Here is a 25,921-nt window from a genome sequence, read left to right on the forward strand (position 1 = left end):
TCCTGTATCATAACTTCTCCATTTCTGAGTTCTTTATTTTGATTCATCCATAGCTGGCTGGATTTTACCATGAAGGAGTTTTTCAAAAAAGTCTTTTGGTGCCATATTTCCTATGTTTGGCATGTTTATGAATCATGTGCATAGTCTTTATACTTGAAGGACAACTTGGCTGTATATCCTATTCTTGTGTTATGTTTGTTTTCCTCAAGATACTGTTTTCTGGCATCGAACATTGCTGTTGAGAAATCTGAAGCTAACCTAACTTTCCCCCCTAGTTTACTTTCTGAATACTTGAAGAATTTTTTTTTTTTTTTTAAATAATTTGAAGTTCAGTACCTTAACCAGGATATCTCTTGATTTTTAGTATTCTGTGTTAGCTTTTCTTGGAACGCTATATCCCTTTTTAAACTGAAGGTTCTGCACTTCATTTCAGAAAAAACTTAACTTACTACATTTTTGAATATCATTCTATTCAATTAGGTACTATTCTATTCTGTTAAGTTTCAGGAATATTAACCATCTTAGGTTGGATTGTTTTTGTCCTCCATATGTACTATCTTATATCATTCTAGTCTTTGGTCCTTTTCTTATGCATTGACTGTTTTTATCTCAAGCCTTTCTTCTGTTTTGAGCTAAACTACGTTTGTAATGGTGTTATTTGGTCCTCAGTGTTTTCTTAGCTTGTCTACCTCCTTATTTTTATATAATTTGTGATTTTTAAGTTCCTAGTGCAGGGGCTCACAGAGCATTTTCTTCTAATAGATTATCTTCCAGATTGGGTTCTCTATCTGATTTTTTCCCCTTCTTATGTTGTGATTTGTTTTTTTTCTTTTTTCTTTTCTGTAATATGTTTGTGTAATTACTGTGCTTTCCTCCCATGTTGCTGGGACTTTATGTGGGCAACCCTGACCTGATGGTCTGTTTTCTCTGATGTGGGGTGTGATGTTCTATTCTGTTCTGGTGTGGGATGTGATGTTATGTTTTCTCTGATGTAGTGTGTGAGTAAACCTCCACTCACTTTTCACTTGATCTGTGACTTACTGTGTTCCTTAAAGAGCTGTAATATGAGAGAAGACTTTCTTATTATACTTAATCAGAGGGTGAGGGAGAAAGTGGAGAATTCATCTGGAATATGTCTTTGTTCTGAGATTTCTGTTAGAATGAAGTCTAAAACAGAATACTTCTAATGGCAGTTGTACTCTCTTTCCATAATGGGATTGTGTTGGAATTTAGATTGTTCCCCAATTGAGCATGTACTGGAGTCTCTGTGTTTGTTAGAAAGTTAGCTATAGTTCTTTACTTCCTTCATTTTACTCTTCTCTAATCTGCAATTTCTATTCCCTCCAAGTAAAAAGAGGAAAACTCTCTGAGTCAGTCTCTCTCAAATTTGGTGTTGGTATTAGCACTTAGCCAGTACATTTTTTCCTTTCATTTTATTAGATATTGGAGGAGAGAGATTCTTTGATCTGATTTCCCTGTACTACTTTTAACTACAAGTCCTTTTTTTTTTTGCTTTTTTTCCTCCCCAAATCTCCCCAGTACATAGTTGTATATTCTAGTTGTGCGTCCTTCTAGCTGTGGCATGTGGGACGTCAACTCAACATGGCCTCATGAATGGTGCCACGTCCGCGCTCAGGATCTGAACCGGCGAAATCCTGGGCCGCCGAAAGGGAGTGCACGAACTTTACCACTCGGCCACGGGGCTGGCCCGTACAAGTCTTTGATATAATTCTTACCTCTATGGTATTTCCTCACAACTTCTAAGTATATTACCAACATATTTTTACACCATACCTATAGATATAGAAAAGCTACCTGATGCACAGTTACCTGTTTTCACACATGGTTTCTATACGTCAGTATTTGTTGGGATATTAGTGATTTAGCAGTCAGATACCAAGAAGACAGAAAATGAGTCTTTTAAACATAATGCACAACATAGAGCCATAAGCAAATATGTCATAGCTATATTTGATCATGATCTGTACATTTTGTGTAGCTACACTAATTTTTTCCTCAGGTATTTATTATATGCATTTATTTCCTCACAGCTCACTAGTTGTATATTTATTATATTAACTTTTAGAATTTTGTGCTAAATAATTACTTGTAGATGACTTTACAGTTTTATACTAATTTTGTTATTTCTTAATGGCTTTGGTTGTTGTAATATTTTGGAGGGAGGTTAAAATTGAAAATATATGAGGCTTCATAAATAAGTAGAATTAAAGATTAACATATATTTCAAAATTATTTTCAAAAGTATTAAATTCTATAGCTCTTACCAAAACTGAAAGTAGTTTTAAAAAAGCAAAAAACAAAATGAATTTAGATATAGGAACTGAATTATAGTAATACCTCAATGTAAAATTCTCCTGGTAGACTTATACTTCATTTGTAATTTTGTAACTATGTTTTTTTATTTATGTTTTTGTACATTTCAAATCTGAGTTTTTGCCAAAAAAAAAAGAAAAACATCTTTAACATGCCTCTGCCTCTAGTGATTGTTGAATAAATGAGTATATGGATATACTCATACCTACAGTTTTCCGTGACTTAAAGATCTCACTCTCTAACTTTACTTTAAATGTGAACGTTTTTTATTTTCAGGGGAAGTATTACAAATGGAAGATGATCTGGTGATCTCATTTCAGTTAATGCTGTGTGTCCTTGACTATTTTATCAAACTCTCACCTCCTGCATTGCTCAAAGAACCATATAGTAAGTATTTTAAATAATTTATGCCCCTCCTACTTCAACATTCATTTGTTTATTGAATGTTTACTAGATCCAAAATATGGTTCTAGAGCCAAGGGGATGATAAAAACTAAATCAGACATGGCCTCTGCCCTCAAGTAGTGTAAGATATAGAAGGAGAGATGAGACAAATAAGTAATGACAGCATATGGTAGAAAGTGGTCTGGGCCAAAATACAGCAAATGCTATGGAAGTTCAGGAGATGAGAAAGTTTTCCCAGCTAGGGAAGCCCAAGGAAGACCATAGAAAAGAGGTAGCATTGAATTGAGTGTTGAAGAATAGTTAGGATTAGAGTGTTGTAGGAAGTCGGGAGAGGGCATTCCCAGTAAAGAGAAAAGAGGCAAGGCACAGATAGAAATGAAATTGCTTGGGAAAGAGTGGCCCGTTCTACAGGAACAGATTAACTAAATTTTTATTATTGGATGCTATAATGATTATGTGACTACTTTTTTCTTTGCATATGAATTGTAATTGATCTCCTTCAGTGGGTAGTAAGAAGTATATTTTATATTTAAATAAAAATAACTTACTAAAATAATTAGCATTAAGCAAAGATAAGGTATATTCCTCTCAGAATGGAATTGCTTCCTTACATGGCATCAAGAGTAGGATTTCAAAATCATTTATTATACTACAGAAAAATGTGAACTTAACTAAGGCTGAACTCATTCCTTGCTCTAAAATGGTGAAATTATTAATAATACTAAAAGTAATAGAGGACAGATCAAAACATGGATGTCTCAAAGTGTTGTTGAAGTAGCTGAAAAGCTGAAGCCTAACTATACAATAACTTCAAGGAAAAATGAAGTCTAGAGCAGAATTTTGAAAATAAGTTGAGCATGCTTTGACAAAAAAAGCAGGTCGTTTAGCAGAAACCACATGCAAAACAGAGGGAGAGAAAAATAGAAAATAATATATTTCAAAATTTTCTGAATTTTAAAAAATTGCCTTTTTATGCCTTTTCCTCACTTTTTCTTGATGTTGTAATTTTAATGAGTTGATGTAGGATGTTACTTTAGGTGGAGAGTCTTTGTTCTTTTGGATAGTTCAAATGTACATTTAATTCTCTAAGTGCTGTGTTGAAAAGAAACCAGTATGAGGAGTTGAATTGACTGAGTATGGTAAATCTTTAATTAACTTTTTATTGTGGAGAATTTCACGTGAATACAGAAGTAGATAGTAAGCCTCTATGTACTTATCACCTACCTTCAGCATGTAACTTATGGTCATCCTATAGCCCCATCTATTGCCCAATTCCACCAGCTACATTATTGTGAAGCATACCAGTTCATCCTTACACATTTCAGTGTATATCTCAAAAAGATAAAGTCTCTTTTTTTTTTTTTTAACTGAGAAAGATTCACCTTGAGCTAACAGCATGGTGGCCGATGAGTGGTGTAGGTCCGCTCCCAGGAACTGAACCCGGGCTGCTGAAGTGGAGCTTGCTTAACTTAACCATTAGGCCATGGGGCCAGCCCAAGATAAAGTCTTTTTAAAAACCATAATGACAGTACCATTACCACACCTAAAAATCAATTAAGAGTGATTCCTTAATGCCACCAAATATCTAGTAAGTGTTCAGATTTTCAGTTGTCTTATAAAGGTAATTTTTAAAGTTTTTTACAGGTTGACTAAATCAGAATCTAAATAAGATGTACACTTTGTAATTGGTTAATATGCTTTTAAAAAGACTTTTTAAAAAGTTCCTCCTCTTTTTCTCTTTTTTTTCTTGTAATTTATTTATTAAATAACAAGGTGGTTTGTCCTATTGAGTTTCCCATGGTTTAATTTTTACTGATTGCATCCTGTGGTACAGTTCAACATGTTTCTCTTTCCTCTCAATTTCTTGTAAGTTGTTGGTTGGGCCTAGAGGCAGTTAATACTTTTTATACTTGATCATCTGTAATCTCTTTATAGTAGCTCAATCCATGTTCAGTTTGAATTGGGAATGCTCAAAATAATCCAGGTGATTTTTTTTTTAATTGCGGTTTATTATCATGTTATTTGTATACTTATCTTTTAAAAGCATCATAATTTACTATGATATTTGGTAAGACTTTTAAAATTTACTTATTTATTTTTATTGTATCTAGAAATTGAATCTGTAAATACTTATTATTTTTAAGATTCTTTAAAATAGAAAACAGGGGCTGGCCTGGTGGCGCGGTGGTTAAGTGCGCATGTTCCGCTTCGGTGGCCCGGGGTTTGCCAGTTCGGATCCTGGGTGCGGACATGGCACTGCTTGGCATGCCATGCTGTGGTAGGCATCCCACATATAAAGTAGAGCAAGATGGGCATGGATGTTAGCTCAGGGCCAGTCTTCCTCAGCAAAAAGAGGAGGATTGGCAGCAGTTACCTCAGGGCTAATCTTCCTCAAAAAAAATTAAAAAATAAAATAAAATAGAAAACATTTTTTCCCCTTGCAGACTAAGTAGGATACACTTAGAATTAGTTTATAAGTTGGCTTTTTCCTTGCCTTCCTCTTATTTGTCTCTGGGGCTTTAAATATTTTAGTTTCTTTTTGGGCTAGTTGGGGGCAGAAGAGAATAGAGATGGCAAAAACTATTTATCAGTACATAACTTATAATAGATATTTAATAAATAAATGAAACTGTTAGCCTTTTAATGAAGCCTAATAAATAAAGGTAGCAGAATGTTACCAAGATTATTTCTGACCTTCCGAGTTATAATTAGAATACTTCATTATTTTATACAGTGGAATGTGCAATTGTTCTTATCTAATTTACCATTTTTACAGAAACAGCTGTAATACCTATTAATGGTTCACCTCGAACACCAAGGCGAGGTCAGAACAGGAGTGCACGGATAGCAAAACAACTAGAAAATGATACAAGAATTATTGAAGTTCTCTGTAAAGAACATGAATGTAATATAGATGAGGTAATTTAACTTCATAATTTTTTTAAAATAGTTAAAGTAGATTTAGATGTAAGTTCTTCCTAACAGTATATACTTTTTTTGTGATGAGCTTGCTTTTTGTAATTAGTGCCAACTCTTTTATAGTAGCAAAATATTTAGAAAAAACTTAATTTTCATATTCAGTTACTTTGATTTTAAAGAGAGTAGCTCCCTCACTTTGGAATCACTGAAATGTACATTATTAAGGCAGTAAGTAGTTTTCAAATGTATTTGTTCTTTGATTCCTCTGTGATTATGATACCCCTAATGTTTTAAAATATCCTTCTAAGAAAACGCTAGTGTTTTGGTTTAGCAATAAATGATACCAACATTAAATTTCTGTTCAGCCTTCTGTAATTACTCTCTTTCTAAATACTACACCAGATGTTAATGGATGGTAGAGAATACACATGAACTACCCAGGAGTTGCTTATCTTGTTCATAGAATCTGGAATGTTGGAATTGGAAGGAATCTTACAAATAATCTACTCAGTTTCCTTTTAGTCATGAGTAAACAAGCTTCTAGAGACTGATAGCTAATTACTAACAGAGTCTAGACTTTGAGACATCTGCTACTGGTACCATGCTGGTTCTCTCATACGTTGTTGTAATGTCCATAATTCACTACCACCAAACAACTGTGTGAAATGTCACATCTTTGAAAGTTCTCTGTCAGCTCTGAGAAGGAATGGGGGTCTAGATCTCAAAATCTAGTTTACGAAGTTTTGAAATGATTTATCAAGATATCTGGGTTTTAGCACTGTGGCTTTTGTTAATTTCAACAAAATATAGTTACAGACATATAGGTACAGGTGTATTAACTTTATACATATGTATTTACTTTTTCACTTTTCTAGAATCACAAATTGTCTTTGCTAATAAGCTGACAAATGTAGTTGAAATACTTTTTGTTACTCTAGTCTGTTGCTTAGTCCCTCAAGATAACGAATGGGAATAAATGCAGTTTTCTAATTCCTGGTTGTTAATTCTCTGGATTTCAGAACTACTTACAAAATTTCATTTATAAAATCAAGAATAAATCATCTTTTTACTTTTCATTTTAAATAACTTTTTTATAATTTAGAATTTTTATGGTAGTGATTTTTAAAGTATAGATGATTAAAAGCTTTGGTAGTAATTGACGTTAATTAGTTAAGTGACACTTGATTATTTACATATAGCATTAATGATTGTATAACTTTGGTTAGTTATACATATGGTTATATAATTATTGGTTAGTCATACTAACTGATTAATTAGAATTACCTACCTTATAAATATTCTAGTTAAGTGCAAGTTAATTAGAAAACAAAACTAATAAGTATTACAGGGGGTTAATTCTTACAACTTATTTATGAAGTTTGAAGATAGGAACTCAAATGATTTCCGCCTTAATAAATGTAGACTCCAAGTTCGGAAAAGGAAGTTAACTGAAGAAAAGTAAGTTGTTTAAAATTTCATAACACATTGCGTGTATAGAATAGCCAGAAATATAACTTCAAGTTTTCTGAGTATGATCTTTATCATCCATGTTAAATGTGAGGTGCTCTTGCATGAAACTGGGTAATTCCATAAAACATTTTCATTTGGTTTTTATTTGAATTATTGGGTATTGTTTTTGTGTGTGAAATTTTCTTATAAAAACAGATTATTTTCCTAAATGTATGCTAAAATAATTGACGTGATATTCCTTAGGCTAGGTACAGATGATGTGTGTGAAGTGGCCCAAAAATATGCTTTGGGGAGAAATCAGAGACAGTGTGGAGAAGTGAAAGGAGTTGTGGCTTTGATAAGAGACAGATTTGGTTTTAATTACACTTTGCCACTTCCTAGCTGTGTAACTTTGGTCAATTTACTTAATTTTTTGAGCCTCCCATCTTTTCATCATTTGTTAAGTGTAGACTATTAAAGTTTATTTCAATGGGTTTTCTCCTTATAAGTCCCATTTCTTTAATAATTCCCCATTCCACCTCTATTTTAGGACCTGAAGTCTGCCTCCATAAATTAAAAAGTAAATGATTTAATTAATTATAAATAAATATCACACTTGGTTGAATGTAAGTCATTGATCAAACTGTCAGTTAACACTTTCATTCTAGTGTTAATAGTGACAGAGATTAGTTTTTTTTTAATTGTAATGATCACATTATAACTTTATCTCTTTCAGGTGAAAAATGTTTATTTCAAAAATTTTATACCTTTTATGAATTCTCTTGGAATTGTAGCTTCTAATGGACTTCCAGAGGTAATCTGAAATTTAAGAGAGAAAACTTAATAAAAAGTTAATGTGTTTTGGGACTTTCGGGAGAGAAAATAGTTGTCTAAATTTCTTAAGATCATTCTACTGTATTTTAAATATTTTTTGCTGAAGGAAAGGAATCTAAGTAGAATTGTGGTGAACCAATTTTATATAGTAACAAAAGAACCTTTTGAATATATACTCAAATGTATAAATAAGCAACATTTTGTAATTTGCACTAGAAATTGATTTATGCTGAAATTTTTCAAAAATCAAAGTGTAGGCTTTTTAATTCTAAATGCCGTTAAATATTTAAATGTAACTAAAGATGCACAATCAGATTTGATTTAATTTGCTTTGCTATGCTTCCTTAAGCATAAGATCCCTGATTAATGCCATCAACATTATTGGCATTACTGTATTGTGGAGCATCTCTTTGAGTAGTTTTAAAAACTATTTATTGAAAATAAATTCAGTTGAAATGACTGTGATTATATTGCAGAAATGTTTTATCTTAATGGTGTGCCGTCCATCTATCTGTTTTTCACATTTTGCCTCAAATATCTTGCTCTTCATTGAGAACAGAACAAGTGAGAACTTTATGTAGTAAGTGAAATTTGTGGAGAAAAGGATGCTTAGATAAATGAAGAAAAAGTACTCAGTGATAAATCAATGTTTTAGAAGCACCTGGTATTAGTCACCAAGACCAAAAGACGTGAAATAAGATAGCTAGACTGCTGATTCTCTGACCTGAATTGGTAGCTAGTCCTTGAATTAATTAACTTACTCATTTGACAGTTATTTATTGAGTGCCTAATATGTGCCAGGCCTTGCACTAGATATCATCAATACAGAAATTTAACTCACAGTCACTGTCATTAAGGTGCTAGTGGAAGAGACAGACAAAAAAATAGAACATTACGGGAGTCTACAAGAGTCTGACAGAAGTGTGCACAGGGTGTTGTGATATCTCAGGGGGTCACCTAATCCAAACTGGGTAGATCGCTTTTGTGGCAAATTATCCAGAGGTGATGTGAATTCTGAGCTGAGTAGGCTTTATGAGAGGTGGCATTTCCAGGACTTGGAAATTACAGATTCAAAGGCACAGTGATATGTGATAATGTGGTTTGTTCAGTGAACTCCAACTAATCTTTAAGATTGGGATGTAGGGAGGAGAGTGGTAGGATATGGTATACAGAGGCAAGAAGGGGCCGAATGGTGTCTTACTGAGTCTTGTTACCAACGTATGTACCAAAAAATATGCTGTTCACAACTCTAAAGAATCTTAGACACTCATACTAGTTTTTCTTCGCTTAGAAAGGATTACAGTTTTAATAGAAATCTTAAGATAAACTTTATGTTTTCCCCAGTATTTTGCATATAGCGTTAATGGCTGCCAATCAATAAATGATTGGTAATTAGTGGTTCACTAAGAGAAGGCAAGAACAAACATGAATGACTGTTCTGCCTAAAAAATTTATGCAAACTAACACAAAGTTTACATTTAACTGGTTTCTTCCTACCACTCCTGTTAGAAAGCGATTTTAGTTCTCTGATTGGAAACACTTCAGCTTTAAAAGTCACAGTAGAAGCTATGCCAAATAGTTGTCTTTTGGGCATTGGTTTTTAAATTATGATTATAAAATTATGAATCAGAACTGATAAAAGAATTGCAGATTTTAGCAATTAAAAAGTGTAGGGGCTGGCCTGGTTGCGCAGCGGTTAAACGTTCGCTCGTTCCACTTCAGTGGCCCAGGGTTCGCCAGTTCAGATCCTGGTTTCGGACATGGCACAGCTTGTCAAGCCATGCTGTGGTAGGCATCCCACATAGAAAGTAGAGGAAGATGGGCATGGATGTTAGCTCAGGGCCAGTCTTCCTCAGCAAAAAGAAGAGGATTGGCAGCAGATGTTAGCTCAGGGCTAATCTTCCTCAAAAAAAAAAAAAGATAAATAGAAATAAAAAAAATAAAAAAGTGTCTAAGATTTGGAATAAATCATGCAGGTGTGTTAATTGGGATAATTAATTGAGCTAATACTCTTGCCCAAGATACTTAACTGAAGGGAGTTGGACTGAAGCAAAGGATTTAGAAAAGGTAGGCAGAATATATAATCCAAGAGGATTTGTTCAATGTTTGAAAAATACTTTTATGTTAAGTGTAGTAAAAGATTAAAAGTGATGGGAAATTTGGAGGATTGTGGAAATCAAATGCTTATGCTACCTACTTTTATCTGTAGTTCCATCTCAGTACTGTTTTGTGGCATTGGTGATCCTTCTCTAAATAACATTCTAATGAATGGGGTGCATGCATAAAATAGACTTGAAATTTGCAAATTTTCTTTACTTCACTTTTAGATACACCTTACTTACATTGCATGTAAACTCATGTATATTGTAATATTAAGTGTATATTGTACAAAAATTCTTTAAATCTGTATTTCTCTGTACTGAGAGATACAATGACATGAAAAGGATAATTATCAGTATTTTTTTTTGAGGTGGAAAGTCTCTCTAAACAATATGAAGAAATTTACCTTAAAAACAAAGATCTAGATGCAAGATTATTTCTGGATCATGATGAAACTCTTCAGGCTGATCCTGCAGACAGGTATTAAACGGTATATTTTTATTTCTTAATATGCTTTTGCTATAGATCGATTTTGATATAGATAGGTTAAATAGGTTTTTATTTAACTTAGTGACCTTTGAATACCATTTATAATAAATTATTTCAAATGCCTATACATAAAGTTAATAATAAGATAAAATTCTAAGCATATAATTTATTAACAGAGCTTTTTTTTAAATAAGCTACAATGCCTTTACATGGATTGTAAATCTATTCTACTTTTCATTAAAATTAGTGGAAAAATATCCTTTGGGGGCTGGCTCCATGGCCGAGTGGTTAAGTTCATGTACTCCACTTCGGGGGACCAGGGTTTCACGTGTTCAGATCCTGGGCGTGGACGTGACACCACTCATCAGGTCACGTTGAGGCGGCATCCCACATGCCACAACTAGAAGGACCCACAACTAAAATATACAACTATGTACTAGGGGGATTTGGGGAGAAAAAGCAGGAAAAAAAAAAGATTGGCAACAGTTGTTAGCTCAGGTGCCTATCTTAAAAAAAAAAATCCTTTGTATCAACTACCTGAATATTAGTTTGGCTCCTAGTATGCACAGGCTTGTGTTGATTTTTATTTTTATTTAAGTAATTTCTTTCCAGCCAAGTTAAAACGAGAATAAATCTTTTATTTCTTTCATGTTTTTTGGAATGTAGTTGAGTTTTCACTTTATCTCACTAAATCTTAGTTTCCTCATCTGTAAAATACAAGCATTTACTCTAAGAGTCACATGTATACTCAGTATACTTTGTACTATAAACACGTGTAGATAGACGAAAGCAGTTTGTAAATAGTAGAGTCATAGAAAAATGCTAGCTCCTTAGTCCCTAATTCAATTTATGGGTTTCACTATTTTTTCATACATCTAGGATAGGATGAGTTTCTACATATAAGAAAGCATATCACCTGAGTCAGGAAAGTGGAAAGTAAAGATGTTGAAGAGTCATTTGAATATATGTCTCTTTTTTTTCTTTTTAACTGAAACAAAAAACTGTTCACCCATTTCTTCCACCCCCTGCCCCTGGCAAGCACCAGTCTGTTCTCTGTATCTATGAGTAGTTTGGTGGTTTGTTTTTTTGTTTTTTTGTTTTTTACCTTCCCTGTATAAGAGAAATCATAAGAGAAGTCTTTCTGTGTCTGACTTTTTTCACTTGGGGTCCATACATGGTGTTGCAAATGGCAAGATTTCATTCTTTTTTTTGTGGCTGAATAATATTGTATACATACTACAATGTTTTGAATCCATTCACCCATCAATAGACGCTTAGGTTGTTTTCCTGTCTTGGCTGTTGTAAATAATGCTGCAGTGAACATGGTGGGTGCATATATCTTTTCAAGTTAGTGTTTTCATTTTCTTCTGATAAATACTCAGAAGTGAAATTGCAGGATCATAGGGTGGCTCCATTTTTTTTTTTTTAATTTTTATTTTTTTCGGATGTACATCATTTTTCGAATTCTGTATACATTACATCATGTTCACCACCCGAACACTAATTATAGTGCATCCCCTCACATGTGACCCTAATCACCCCTTTTGCCCTCCCCCCTTCCCCAATGGTAACCACCAGTCCAATCTTCAATGCTATGTGATTTTTTTTTTTTTGTCGTTTTCATCTTCTACTTATGAGTGAGATCATACGGTATTTTATTTTCTCCCTCTGACTTATTTCACTCAGCATTATACCCTCAAGGTCCATCCATGTTGTCACAAATGGCCGGATTTCATCATTTCTTATGGCTGAGTAGTAGTCCATCGTGTATAAATACCACATCTTCTGTATCCATTCGTCCCTTGATGGGCACCTAGGTTGCTTCCAAGTCTTGGTTATTGTGTATAATGCCGCAGTGAACATAGGGGTGCAAGTATCTTTATGCCTTTGTGTTTTCAAGTTCTTTGGATAAATACCCAGCAGTGGAATAGCTGGATCATATGGTAGATCTATCCTTAATTTTCTGAGGATACTCCAAACTGCTTTCCATAGTGGCTGCACCAGTATGCACTGCCACCAGCAGTGAACAAGGGTTCCCTTCTCTCCACACCCTCTCCAACATTTGTTGTTTCCTGTCTTGTTAATTATAGCCATTCTGAACGGAGTGAGGTGATACCTCATTGTAGTTTTGATTTGCATTTCCCTGATAGCTAATGATCTTGAGCATCTTTTCATATGCCTGTTGGCCATCTGTATATCTTCTTTGGAGAAATCTCTGTTCAGATCTTTTGCCCATTTTCTAATTGGATTGTTGGTTTTTTTGTTGTTCAGCTGTATGAGTTCTTTGTATATTTTGGATATTAACCCCTTATCTGATACGTGGTGTGCAAATATCTTCTCCCAATTGTTAGGTTGTTTTTTCGTTTTGTTGATGGTTTCCTGTGCTGTGCAGAAGCTTTTTAGTTTGATGTAGTCCCATTTGTTCATTTTTTCTTTTGTTTCCCTTGCCCGGTCAGACATGGGACTTGAAAATATGCTGCTCAGACCAATGTCATAGAGCGTACTGCCTATGTTTTCTTCTAGAAGTTTCATGGTTTCGGGTCTTACATTCAAGTCTTTAATCCATTTTGAGTTGATTTTTGTGCATGGTGTAAGGGAATGGTCTACTTTCATTCTTTTGCATGTGGCTGTCCAGTTCTCCCAACACCATTTATTGAAGAGACTCTCCTTTCTCCATCGTATGCTCTTGGCTCCCTTGTCGAATATTAGCTGTCCATACACGTGTGGGTTTACTTCTGGGCTCTCAATTTTGTTCCATTGATCTGTGTGTCTGTTTTTGTGCCAGTACCATGCTGTTTTGGTTATTATGGCTTTGTAGTATAATTTGAAATCGGGGAGTGTGATACCTCCAGCTTTGTTCTTTTTTCTCAGGAATCCTTTGGCTATTTGGGGTCTTTTGTTGTTCCGTATAAATTTTAGGATTCTTTGTTCTATTTCTGTAAAAAATGTTGTTGGAACTTTGATGGGGATTGCATTGAATCTATAGATTGCTTTAGGAAGTATGGACATTTTAACAATGTTAATTCTTCCAATCCAAGAGCACGGAGTATCTTTCCATTTCTTTGTGTCGTCTTCAATTTCTTTCAACAATGTCTTATAGTTTTCAGTGTACAGGTCTTTCACCTCTTTTGTTAAGTATATTCCTAGGTATTTTATTCTTTTTGTTGCAATTGTAAATGGGATTGTATTCTTAATTTCTCTTTCTGCTACTTCATTGTTAGTGTATAGAAACACAACCAATTTTTGTACATTGATTTTGTATCCCACAACTTGACTGTAATCCTTTACTATTTCTAAAAGTTTTTTAGTGGACTCTTTAGGGTTTTCTAGATATAAAATCATGTCGTCTGCAAAGAGTGATAGTTTCACTTCTTCTTTTCCAATGTGGATCCCTTTTGTTTCTTTTTCTTGCCTGATTGCTCTGGCTAGGACTTCCAATACTATGTTAAATAAGAGTGGTGGCAGTGGGCATCCTTGTCTGGTTCCTGTTCTTAGAAGGATAGCTTTCAGTTTTTCTCCATTGAGAATGATATTTGCTGTGGGTTTGTCATATATGGCCTTTACTATATTGAGGTATTTTCCTTCTATACCCATTTTATTTAGAGTTTTTATCATAAATGGATGCTGTATCTTGTCAAATGCTTTCTCTGCATCTATTGAGATGATCATGTGATTTTTATTCGTCATTTTGTTAATGTGGTGTATCACATTGATAGATTTGCGGATGTTGAACCATCCCTGCATCCCCGGAATGAAACCTACTTGATCATGATGTATGATCTTTTTAATGTATTGTTGTATTCGATTTGCTAGTATTTTGTTGAGGATTTTTGCATCGATGTTCATCAGTGATATTGGCCTGTAATTTCCTTTTTTTGTGTTGTCCTTGTCTGGTTTTGGTATCAGGATAATGTTTGCTTCGTAGAAGGAGTTAGGAAGCCTCCCCTCCTCTTCAATTTTTTGGAAGAGTTTGAGAAGGATGGGTATTAGGTCTTCTTTGAATGTTTGGTAGAAGTCACCAGGGAAGCCATCTGGTCCTGGACTTTTATTTTTTGGGAGGTTTTTAATTGCTGTTTCGATCTCCTTACTGGTAATTGGTCTATTCAAATTTTCTACATCTTCTTGGTCCAGTTTTGGAAGGTTGTATGTTTCTAAGAATTTATCCATTTCCTTTAGATTATCCATTTTGTTGGCGTATAGCTTTTCATAGCATTCTCTTATTGTCTTTTGTATTTCTGAGGTGTCCGTTGTAATCTCTCCTCTTTCATTTCTGATTTTGAGCCTTCTCTCTTTTTTCCTTGGTGAGTCTAGCTAAGGGTTTGTCAATTTTGTTTATCTTTTTGAAGAACCAGCTCTTGGTTTCATTAATTTTTTCTATTGTTTTTTTAGTCTCTATTTCATTTATTTCTGCTCTGATTTTTATTATTTCCTTCCTTCTCCTGATTTTGGGCTTTGTTTGTTGTTCTTTTTCCAGTACCTTTAGGTGCACTTTTAGATTGTCTATTTGGGATTTTTCTTCTTTGTTGAGGTAGGCCTGAATTGCTATAAACTTCCCTCGTAGAACTGCTTTTGCTGTATCCCACAGATTTTGGCGTGTCGTGTTTTCGTTTTCATTTGTCTCCAGGAATTTTTTAATTTCTTCTTTGATTTCTTCATTGACCCAATCCTTGTTCAGTAGCATTTTGTTCAATCTCCACGTCTTTATGGCTTTTCTGGTGTTCTTTCTGTAGTTGATTTCCAGTTTCATACCTTTGTGGTCAGAAAAGATGCATGGTATTATTTCGATCTTCTTAAATTTATTGAGACTTGTTTTGTGGCCTAATATGTGATCAATCCTGGAGAATGTTCCATGGGCATTTGAAAAGAATGTGTATTCTGTGGTTTTTGGATGGAATGTTCTGTATATATCTACTAAGTCCATCTGGTCTAATGTGTCCTTTAAGGCGAGTGTTTCTTTATTGATCTTCTATTTGGATGATCTATCCATTGGTGTAAGTGGAGTGTTAAAGTCTCCTACTGTTATTGTGTTACTGTCTATTTCTCCTCTTATGTCTGTTAATAATTGCTTTATATATTTAGGTGCTCCTATGTTGGGTGCGTAGATATTTACAAGTGTTATATTTTCTTGTTGGATTGTTCCCTTCATCATTATGTAGTGCCCGTCTTTGTCTCTTACTACAGTTTTTGATTTAAAGTCTATTTTGTCTGATATAAGTATTGCTACCCCCGCTTTCTTTTCTTTGCCATTTGCATGGAATATCTTTTTCCATCCTTTCACTTTCAGTTTGTGAGTGTCTGTAGGTCTGAAGTGTGTCTCTTGTATGCAGCATATACATGGATCTTGTTTTTTTATCCAGTTGGCCACCCTGTGGCATTTGATTGGAGCATTTAGTCCATTGACATTTAAAGTAGCTATTGATAGATATGTATTTATTGCCATTTTGTCACTTTTTCTTTTTTTGGGGTGTTTTAGTAGTTCTTCTCAGTTCCTTCCTTTTTCTCTTGCTCTCTTCCCTTGTGGTTTGATGGCTATCTTTAGTAATATGTTTGATTTCTTTTGTCTTACTTTTTTTTCCTGCTTGTTATAGGTTTCTGGTTTGTGGTTACCATGATGATCCTATTTAATATACTATGCATATAACAGCCTATTGACCTCTTTCTAAAAGCTCTACTTTTTCACTCCCCTCCTCCCACATTATATGTTTTTCACATCATATATAGTCTTTTGTTTAGTGTGTGTATATCCATTACCCTCTTATTGAAATAGGTAATTTTAGTACATTTGTCTTTTAACCTTCATATTACCTTCACAGGTAGTTGATCTGCTGCCTTTACTATACTTTTACCTTACAAGTGATTTTATTGCCTGTTTTTTCTTGTTGTTGTTTTGGGGTTTTTTGGTAATTTTTTTCTTTTATCTCTATTTGTGGTCATTGCTTTCCCATTTAAATAAGTCCCTTCAGCATTTCTTGTAGAACTGGTTTCTTGGTGATAAACTCCTTTAATTTTTGCTTGTCTGGGAAGCTCTTTATCTCTCCTTCCATTCTGAATGACAGCCTTGATGGATAGAGTATTCTTGGTTGTAGGTTTTTTCCTTTTAGCACTTCAAATATTTCGTGCCATTCTCTTCTCGCCTGTAGGGTCTCAACTGAGAAGTCCACTGACAACCTGATAGGCTTCCCTTTGTATGTCACTTGTGGCCTTTCTCTTGCTGCTTTTAGGATTCTCTCTGTCTTTAATTTTAGACATTTGGATTATAATATGTCTTGGTGTGGGCCTCTTTGGGCTTCTCTTGTTTGGAGCTCTCTGTGCTTCCTGAACTTGGATGTCTGTTTCCTTCCTCAGGTGAGGAAAATTTTCCTCTATTATTTCGACAAATAAATTTTCTGCCCCTTTGTCTCTCTCTTCTCCTTCTGGGACCCCTATAATCCGAATGTTAGCATGCTTGATATTGTCCCAGAGTTCCCTTACACTGTTCTCATTCTGTCTAATTCTTTTTTCTCTTTTCTATTCTACTTGGGTAATTTCCTCTAATCTTTCGTCTAGCTCGCTGATCCGTTCTTCTGCTTCCTCTACTCTGCTACTGAGTCCCTCTAGTGAATTTCTCATTTTGAGTATTGTATTCTTCATTTCTGATTGGTTCTTTTTTATATCTTCCAATTCTTTGCTGATGTGCTCACTGTGTTCATCCATTCTTCTCTGCATATCTGTGAGCATCCTGCATACCTGTGAGCATCCTGGAGGGTGGCTCCATTTTTAATTTTTTGAAGAACCTCCATACTGTTTTCCATAGTGGCTGCACCGTTTACATTCCCACCAACAGTGCACAAGGGTTCCCTTTTGTCCACATCCTCACCAATACTTATTTCTTGTCCTTTTGATAATAGCCATCCTAACAGTTGTGAGGTCATATCTCATTGTGGTTTTGATTTTCATTTCCCTGATGATTAGTGATGTTGAGCATCTTTTCATGTACCTGTTGGCCATCTGTATATCTTCTTTGGGAAAATGTCTAGTTAGTTCCTTGGTCCATTTTTAATCAGAATTTTTGTTTTTTCGCTGTTGAGTTGTATGAATTCTTTATATATTTTGGATATTAGCCCCTTATCAGATATAAGATTTGCAGATATTTTCTCCCATTCAGTAGGTTGCCTTATTGTTTTTTTGATGATTTCCCTTGCTGTGTAGAAGCTTTTTATTTTTATTTATTTATTTTCTTTAGAGATTGGCACCTGAGCTAACAGCTGTTGCCAATCTTCTGGGGTTTTTTCTCCTTACTTTTTCTCCCCAAATCCCCCCAGTACATAGTTGTATATTGTAGTTGTGGGTAGTTGTGGCATGTGGGATGCTGCCTTAGCATGGCCTGACAAGTGGTGCCATGTCCGTGCCCAGGATCTGAACCAGCGAAACCCTGGGCTGCCGAAGTGGAGCATGTGAACTTAACCACTTGGCCGTGGGGCTGGCCTCGGAAACTTTCTAGTTTCATGTGGTCTCACTTGTTTATTTTTGCTTTTGTTGCCTTTGCTTTTGGAATCAAATGTAAAAAAGTCATCTCCGAGACCAATGTCAAGGAGCTTACCACCTATGTTTTCTTCCAGGAGTTTTATGGTTTCAGTTCTTAGATTCAAGTCTTTAGTCTGCTTTGAGTTGATTTCTGTGTATGGTGTAAGATAGTGGTCCAGTTTCATTCTTTTTTTTTTGAGGAAGATTAGCTCTGAGCTAACTGCTGCCAATCCTCTTTTTTCCGAGGAAGACTGGCCCTGAGCTAGTATCCATGCCCATCTTCCTCTACTTTATATGTGGAACGCCTACCACACCACAGCATGGCTTGCCAAGTGATCCCATGTCTGTACCCGGGATCCGAACTGGCGGCCAAAGTGGAATGTGCGCACTTAACCGCTGCCATACCAGCCCGGCCTGGCCCTAGTTTCATTCTTTTACATGTGATTGTCCAGTTTTCCCACCACCGTTTATTGAAGAGACTGTCTTTCCATGTTGTATGTTCTTGGCTCCTTTGTCGTAAATTAATTGGCCATATTTGTGGATTTATTTCTGGGGTCCTCTATTCTGTTCCACTGAGCTGTGTGCCTGTTTTTATACCAGTACCATACTGTTTTGATTACTGTACCTTTGTAATAGTTTGAAATCAGGGAGCATGATGTCTCCAGCTTTGTTGTTCTTTCTCAAGTTTGCTTTGGCTATTCAGGGTCTTTTGTGATTCCATATAAATTTTAGGATTGTTTGTCCTGTTTCTGTGGAAAATGCCATTGGAATTTTGATAGAGATTGCATTGAATCTGTAGATTGCTTTGGGTAGTTGGACATTTTAACACTATTAATTTTTCCAATCTATGAGCATGCAGTATCTTTCCATTTATTTGTGTTTTCTTCAGTTTCTTTCATCAGTGCCTTATAGTTTTCAATAAACAGGTCTTTCACCTCCTTGGTTAGATTTATTCCTAGGTATTTTTTTTTTTGATGCAGTTGTAAATGTGATTATTTTCTTAATTTCACTTTCTGACAGTTCATTATTAGTATGTAGAAATACAACTGGTTTTTGTGTATTGACTTTGTATCCTGCAACTTTACTGGATTTGTTTGTTAGTTCTAACAGTTTTTTGATGAAGTCTTTAGGGTTTTCTCTTTATATAATAACATGTCATCTGCAAATAGTGATAAGTTTACCTCTTTCCAATTTGGATGCCTTCTATTTCTTTTTCTTGCCTAATTGTTCTGGCTGGGGCCTCCAATACTATGTTGACTAAAAGTAGCTAAGTGGGCATACTTGTCTTGTTCCTGATCTTAGAGGAAAATCTTTCAGCTTTTTACTAAGTATGATGTTAGCTGTGGGCTTGTCATATATGGCCTTTGTTACGTTGAGGTATGTTCCCTCTATACCTTCTTTGTTGAGAGTTTTTGAGTTGTCATATGCTTTGTTTGCATCTGTTGAGATGATCATGTGATTTTTATTCTTCATTTTGTTAATGTGGTGTATCACATTGATTGATTTGTGGATGTTGGACCATCCTTGCATCCCTGGAAAAAGTCCCACTTGATCATGGTATATGATCCTTTTAATGTATTGTTGAATTCAGTTTGCTAATATTTTGTTGAGTGCTTTTGCATGTATGTTCATTAGGCATGTTGACATTAAATTTTTTTTTCTTGTAGTAGTCTTTTCTCATTTTGGTATCAGGATAATGCTGGCCTCATAAAATAAATTTGGACAAGTTCTCTCCTCTTCTATTTTTTCAAAGTTTTTGAGAAGGATTGGTATTAATTCTTCTTTGAATGTTTGGTGCAATTCACCAGTGAAACTGTCTGATCCTGGACTTGTGTTTGTCAAGATGTTTTTGATTACTGAATCAATCTCCTTACTAGTAAGTGGTCTGTTCAGATTTTCTGTTTCATCATGATTCAGTCTTGGTAGGTTGTATGTTTCTAGGAATTTATCTGTTTCTTATGGCTTGTCCAATTTGTTAGTGTATATTTGTTCATAATACTCTCTGATGATCCTTTGTCTTTCATTGGTGTTAGTTGTAACATCTCCTTCTTCATTTCTGATTTTATTTGTGTCCTCTCTTTTTCTTGGTGAGTCTAGCTAAAGCTGTGTCAGTTTTATTTTTCAAAGAACCAGCTCATAGTTTCATAGATCTTTTCTATTGTCTTTTCAGTCTTTATTTCACTTATTTCTACTCTAATCTTTGTTATTTCCTTCTTTCTACTAACTTTGATCTTATTCTTCTTTTTCCAGTTCCTTGAAGTGTAATGTTAAGTTGTTTATTTGAAACTTTTCTTGTTTCTTGAGGTAGGCATTTACCTGTATGAATGTCTGTCTTAGAACTGCTTTTGCTGCACCCTGTAAATTTTGGTATGTTACATTTCCATTTTCATTTGTCTCAAGGTTTTTTAAATTTTTCTTTTGATTTCTTCTTTGACCCATTGGTTGTTCAGTAGCATGTTGTTTAAATTTCCACATATTTCTGAATTTTCCAGTTTTCTTTGTGTAATTAATTTCTAGTTTTATGCCATTGTGGTTGGAAAAGATGCTTGGTATGATTTCAGTCCTCTTAAATTTACTAAGACTTGTTTTGTGGCCTAACATACGATCTATCTTGGAAAATATGCCATGTGCACTTGATAAGAATGTGTATCCTGTTCCTTTTGGATGAAATGTTCTGTCAATATCTAAGTCTATCTGGTGTAACATGTCATTTAAAGCTGATATTTCCTTATTGATTTTCTGTCTAGATATCTATCTATTGATGTAAGTGCCGTATTAAAGTCCCCTATTATTATTGTATTTCTGTCTATTTCTCCCTTTAGGTCTGTTAATATTTGCTTTATATGTTTAGGTGCTCCTATGTTGGTTGCATAAGTATTTACAAATGTTATATCTTCTTGTTGGATTGACCCCTTTATCATATATAACATCCTTGTTTGTCTCTCAAATAGAGGTTAAATATGATTTGTTCTCTATAGCAGCCATTTTTTCCTCATTTAGCTGAATGTAATTTTTAAAATGCACCAAAAGAAAATTGTTGAAGTAATTAATTTACTCAAGTAGTGGTCTCTTTTTTCCACCCTTTCACCTGCTATTACTTGCCTAGTTCATTTTTTTTAAGTTAATATGAAAGTATATTGTTTTGAATTGTCATGTAGAATCCTAAAGTATGAATGGTTGAGAGTAATGAAAAAATTTTGAATGATCATAAGTATGGTTAATTTTATGTCTTTAGCATGAAATCTTTTAGTATGTAACTGAAAATATATATATAATTTGGAAATTAAACACAAGTGAAATATTTCTAATTTTATTTAAGTTGAAGTAAAGTTTTTGGAAAGCATAATGATTGAAAAACTTGAGCTTTGATATTTTTTAATGCTGAACAATTTGGTTAGTAATCCCTTCTACCGTCTAACTTTCTAGAGAAAACATATAACTTTCAAAAAAATTCTTAATGACTAGTGCACCTGTTTGTCATAAACCTAATGGACAGAAACCCGACTTAATAACAGTGGTGACAAAAATAAAATTTTATTTAAGAAGCTTTTGGATCATCTGTTACTTCTAATATTACTTTAGAATTACTTTTTACTTCTAAATTACTTCTAATATTGACTTACCATTTTGTATGATGTTATGAGGCAACAGAAGGTATTATAGTGTGTTTTTTACTCATAAAGCACGTATTGTAAATTTGCAGTCTGAATGACTTTGCTTATCATTATTTAGTTTTGAAATGCAGAGAACACCACGAAAAAGTAACTCCGACGAAGAGGTGAATGTGATTCTTCCACAGACTCCAGTTAGGTATGAATTTTTTTACTTTTAATTTTCATTATAATTGTTTATTCAGTGTGTTATAGTGCTTAACGTTTGTTCATTTGTTTCATTATATATTTGCATGTACGTTCAACAAATATACATTGAATACTCTCTGCTAGATGTTTTGCTAACTGATGAAGATACGATTATTAAACCTAGTTCTGTCTATCCTTAAGGAAAATAACCTGGAATGGGAATGTGTTTCATCTCAGTAAATAAAAAGGGAAAAATAAAGGTATCACCATCTGCTCTGCATACAGCCTAGAAGGATTACAACCATTTTTTATGTCCTTTTCCTCGTGTACTTTCCACATCTGATCTGTTTTCAAGTCTTGTTGAATCTGCCTCCAAAATATTTCTGAAGTCCATCTGCTCTTCTCCATTTTTACCCTCACCACCCTTGTCCAAGATATCTTTTTCTTTCTCTTGGATTGTTTGCAATAGCCTACTAACTGATCTTGCTGCTTCTGTTCTCATCACTGTTCCTCTCTCCCCACCACCAAATCTATTCTCCAGAGAACCCCCAGAATAATAATCTAGAAATGTAAATCAGATCATGTTCACCCTGCTGTTTAAACCTTCTGATTGCTTCCTATTGCGATTGAAATACATTGCAAATTCCTTAACAGTGCCTACAAGACCTTATATGATCTAGCTTCTCTTGTCTCTCCAACCTCATCTTATTTTTCTGCTCATTCTGTATTAGCCAGTTTTCCAAGCTCTTTTTTTGTGCTGAGGACCTTCACACTTGTTTTTCCTTCTTGAAACTCTTCCTTCTTTTCTTTCCATGAATTACCAACTGCTACTCTTCCCTTAGGTTCAGCACAAATATTATTTTTTTTTGGTAAAGAAGATTGGCCCTGAACTAACATCTGTTGCCAATATTCCTCTTTTTGCTTGAGGAAGACTGTCCCTGAGCTGACATCTGTGCCAGTCTTCCTCTGTTTTGTATGTGGGATGCCACCACAGCATGGCTTGATGAGCAATGTATAGGTCTGTGCCTGGGATCTGAACCTGTGGATCCCAGGCCGCTGAAGCAGAGCACATGAACTTAACCACCATGCCGCTGGGCTGGCTCCACAAATAGTACTTTTTTAAAGATTTATTTCTCTGTGAAGTATTTTCTTTTATTCTCCTTTCTCATAACATCTTATTCTATTCCTTCATTTTTGTCATTATTATCAGTCACCAATTTTTGTAATTATAAATTCATTTGTGTGTTTGCTTGTTTTTGCCAATACCCACTGTCTTTAAGTTCCATATCACATGGACCGTGACTTTTTTGTCATTCACCATTTAATAAGTTAGGACCTAATCCTTGGTACATAGTAGGCAATCAGTAATATTTTTCAAATGACTATATAGACATATTAAAAAATACATTTTCGCATAAGTATAGTAATAGACTTATGACAAGTTAGACAAGTTAGTTAAATGGCACAGAAGGGACTTTACAAAGTGACGTTAGAACTGAATTTTGAAATATGTAAGAGTTTGTGTCACAGGAGACTGGCATTTTAGGCAGTAGGAACAGCATATACAAAGGCATGGAAGTAAGAAACAACATGATGTGTCTGAGGAATGATTAGCAGCTCTGTATTGATTGACTATAAAAGGGAAAATGAAATGGCAGGAGAGAGGAGGGTAGGTACTAGATCAAGAAGGGCTTTATATGCCATAATCACAAGTTTGGACTTTAGCTTGTGCATGGTATAGCTTATTGCTATAAATGACTGTTAAGCAGGCATAAGGATAAAAATCAGACTTGATTTTTGAAAGGTTACATGGAAATAGTTTCTGAGGGGATGGACGGGGGAGGACATGGTAAGAAATAAAAAGATATATCAATCTGTCATAATGATTCTTAACCAAGTTTGCAAATTAGAATAACCTGAGGAATTTTTTTCAAAGTACATATGCCTAGACCCCACTACCATAGACATAGTGAGTCAAAATCTCTGGTCTGCTCTATTGCAGTAATTCAGTTAAGAGCTGCTGAAGGTCTGAACCAAGAGATAGGCAGTGGGAATGAAGGAAGAAGAAAGGTTTGACAAATGTTTGATGAATTCATATTTACAGTATTATTCTTGAGGCATTTATGGGATACCAAGAAGATATGTAGTAAGTAGGATATTATAGATTTGGGAATCATCAGCGAGAGTTCAAACCGTAAAAATAGATGAGGTTGCCAGAAGGAGGGTGTATAGTGGCAAGAATGGATGGCTAAGGACTGAACACTAAAGGATGCTATCATTTAAGGACAAGATAGAAGTTAGATTAAAGAGAATGAAAGGTGTGATTGGGGAGGCCAGAGAGTGAAGCCAGAAAAGCCAAGGGAGGGAGGGAGTTTCAGGAAAGAACAGTGTTTAAGAGAGTCAAATGCGTCAAAGTAGTCAAGTATAAGAACAGATGAGAAAGATCTTTGGTTTTATCAGCTGGTCATTTGTGGCTTTAGTCCTTGTGGCTTAAGTAGGTCAGTGGACGTACAAGTCATAGAAACAATATCTTTGGAAGGTAAGGAAGTGGAGATATCAGTTTAGAGAGGCTTGACTGAGAACACTAAATACGTTTTACTAAATAATATTTAAGGATAAGGATCCTTTTAGCTATAAGTATTCTACAATTCTTTGCATCATTAAATAGTGCCTACAGTAGCAATGTACTACTATTCCAAAATTGGAACATCAATATTTGCTATATACCACACATGCACACACATATAAAATTATAGAATTGAAGAGATCTTAAGAGATTGGCCTAATTTTATATTTTAACAAAGATCTCTGTAAAGGAGTCACTTGATTCTTTACTTGAGTTACTTAATAGCTTACTGTCTTTGTTTGAAAATTTTTAATATTTAATTGTAGTAATGTTTTCTTAAAAGATTACCATTTTGATACCAGTTTAGATGTTTTCTCCTTAAAATAATGTCATTAGTTTGACCAATTAATGTTTTATTGATATAAAGTTTTATTAGTAAATAAGCATATCAGTTCTTTAATGATAAACTTACTGATTATGAGCATATCCTTTCTTAAAGGTTTAAGTAAAATGTAATTCCTTGTAAACAACGGTACATTAGAGGTTCTGTAAAATCTTATTTTAGGGAACTTCTTAAAGATAAATGAGAGACAGTGAGTTTGAGGATATGTTTAACTTGTGAGATACATACATTTCATTTTTTCTTTTTTTCCTTTGTTGCTTAACACTTCTTTCTATTTTTTTTCTCTAGGACTGTTATGAATACTATCCAACAATTAATGATGATCTTAAATTCAGCAAGTGATCAACCATCAGAAAATCTGATTTCCTATTTTAATGTAAGCCATATATGAAACGTTATTTAATATGATATCTTGGTGAGGAAATTTGAAATTAGGAGTCAAATACTAAGTATTTTTTTAACACCCATCTCCCAACCAACATGTAGTTGTCTGTTATCTTATTTCTTGCTTTTTTAAACCCTCCAAATTAGATATTATTAGTAGTATTGTTTTTATTTAGACACTGTTAATTTTAGATTTTCTCATGTTTACTATTTGCCTTGCTCACCATTCTTTCTTGCAACTCAGACCTCACTTCTGAGGTCATTTTTTTCTTCTTAAGATACATCTTTTAATAATTCGTTTAGTGAGGGTTAGTTTGGGATGAACTTACAAGATTTTTGTTTTGTTTAGTTTTTTTGTCTTAAACTATCTTTACTCTTATTTTTTGTAAGATACTTTAGCTGGATCTTCAGTTCTAGGTGGATGTTTATTTTCTCTTAGAAGTTTGAAGATATTACTTTACTATTTCCCAGCTCCCATTATTGCTGTTAAGAAGTCTTCTGTCAATCTAACTGTTGTTCCTTTATAGTTAACCTATCTTTTCTCTCTGGCTGCTTTTAAGATCTTTTCTTTGAATATAATATTCGACAGGATTTAACATTTGCCGTGTTTGTTCTGTCTTTTTTAGCCTATGTTCAGCCCATTTTCATTTACATTTCTTGCTTGGTCCTGTGCACACTGCAGCTTGCAACTCCTGATAAACTTTGATTTGATATCTGTAGGGCCCCTGCTATACT

The 25,921-nt window shown here is 34.4% G+C and overlaps 1 protein-coding gene across 2 annotated transcripts in view; it reads left to right on the forward strand.

Moving 5' to 3' along the window:
* RB1 (RB transcriptional corepressor 1) overlaps positions 1-25,921 on the forward strand; it is a 155,579-nt gene that overhangs the window by 43,848 nt on the left and 85,810 nt on the right. For both annotated transcript variants that reach the window (XM_046664255.1, XM_046664256.1), the window contains exons 7-12: positions 2,611-2,721; positions 5,516-5,658; positions 7,844-7,921; positions 10,412-10,521; positions 21,766-21,843; positions 25,091-25,178. In XM_046664255.1, the coding sequence (XP_046520211.1) occupies positions 2,611-2,721; positions 5,516-5,658; positions 7,844-7,921; positions 10,412-10,521; positions 21,766-21,843; positions 25,091-25,178 (608 nt within the window). The remainder of the gene's footprint in view (positions 1-2,610; positions 2,722-5,515; positions 5,659-7,843; positions 7,922-10,411; positions 10,522-21,765; positions 21,844-25,090; positions 25,179-25,921) is intronic.

The sequence above is a fragment of the Equus quagga genome, chromosome 6, assembly GCF_021613505.1.
Source record: "Equus quagga isolate Etosha38 chromosome 6, UCLA_HA_Equagga_1.0, whole genome shotgun sequence".
NCBI classification, from domain to species: Eukaryota; Metazoa; Chordata; class Mammalia; order Perissodactyla; family Equidae; genus Equus; species Equus quagga.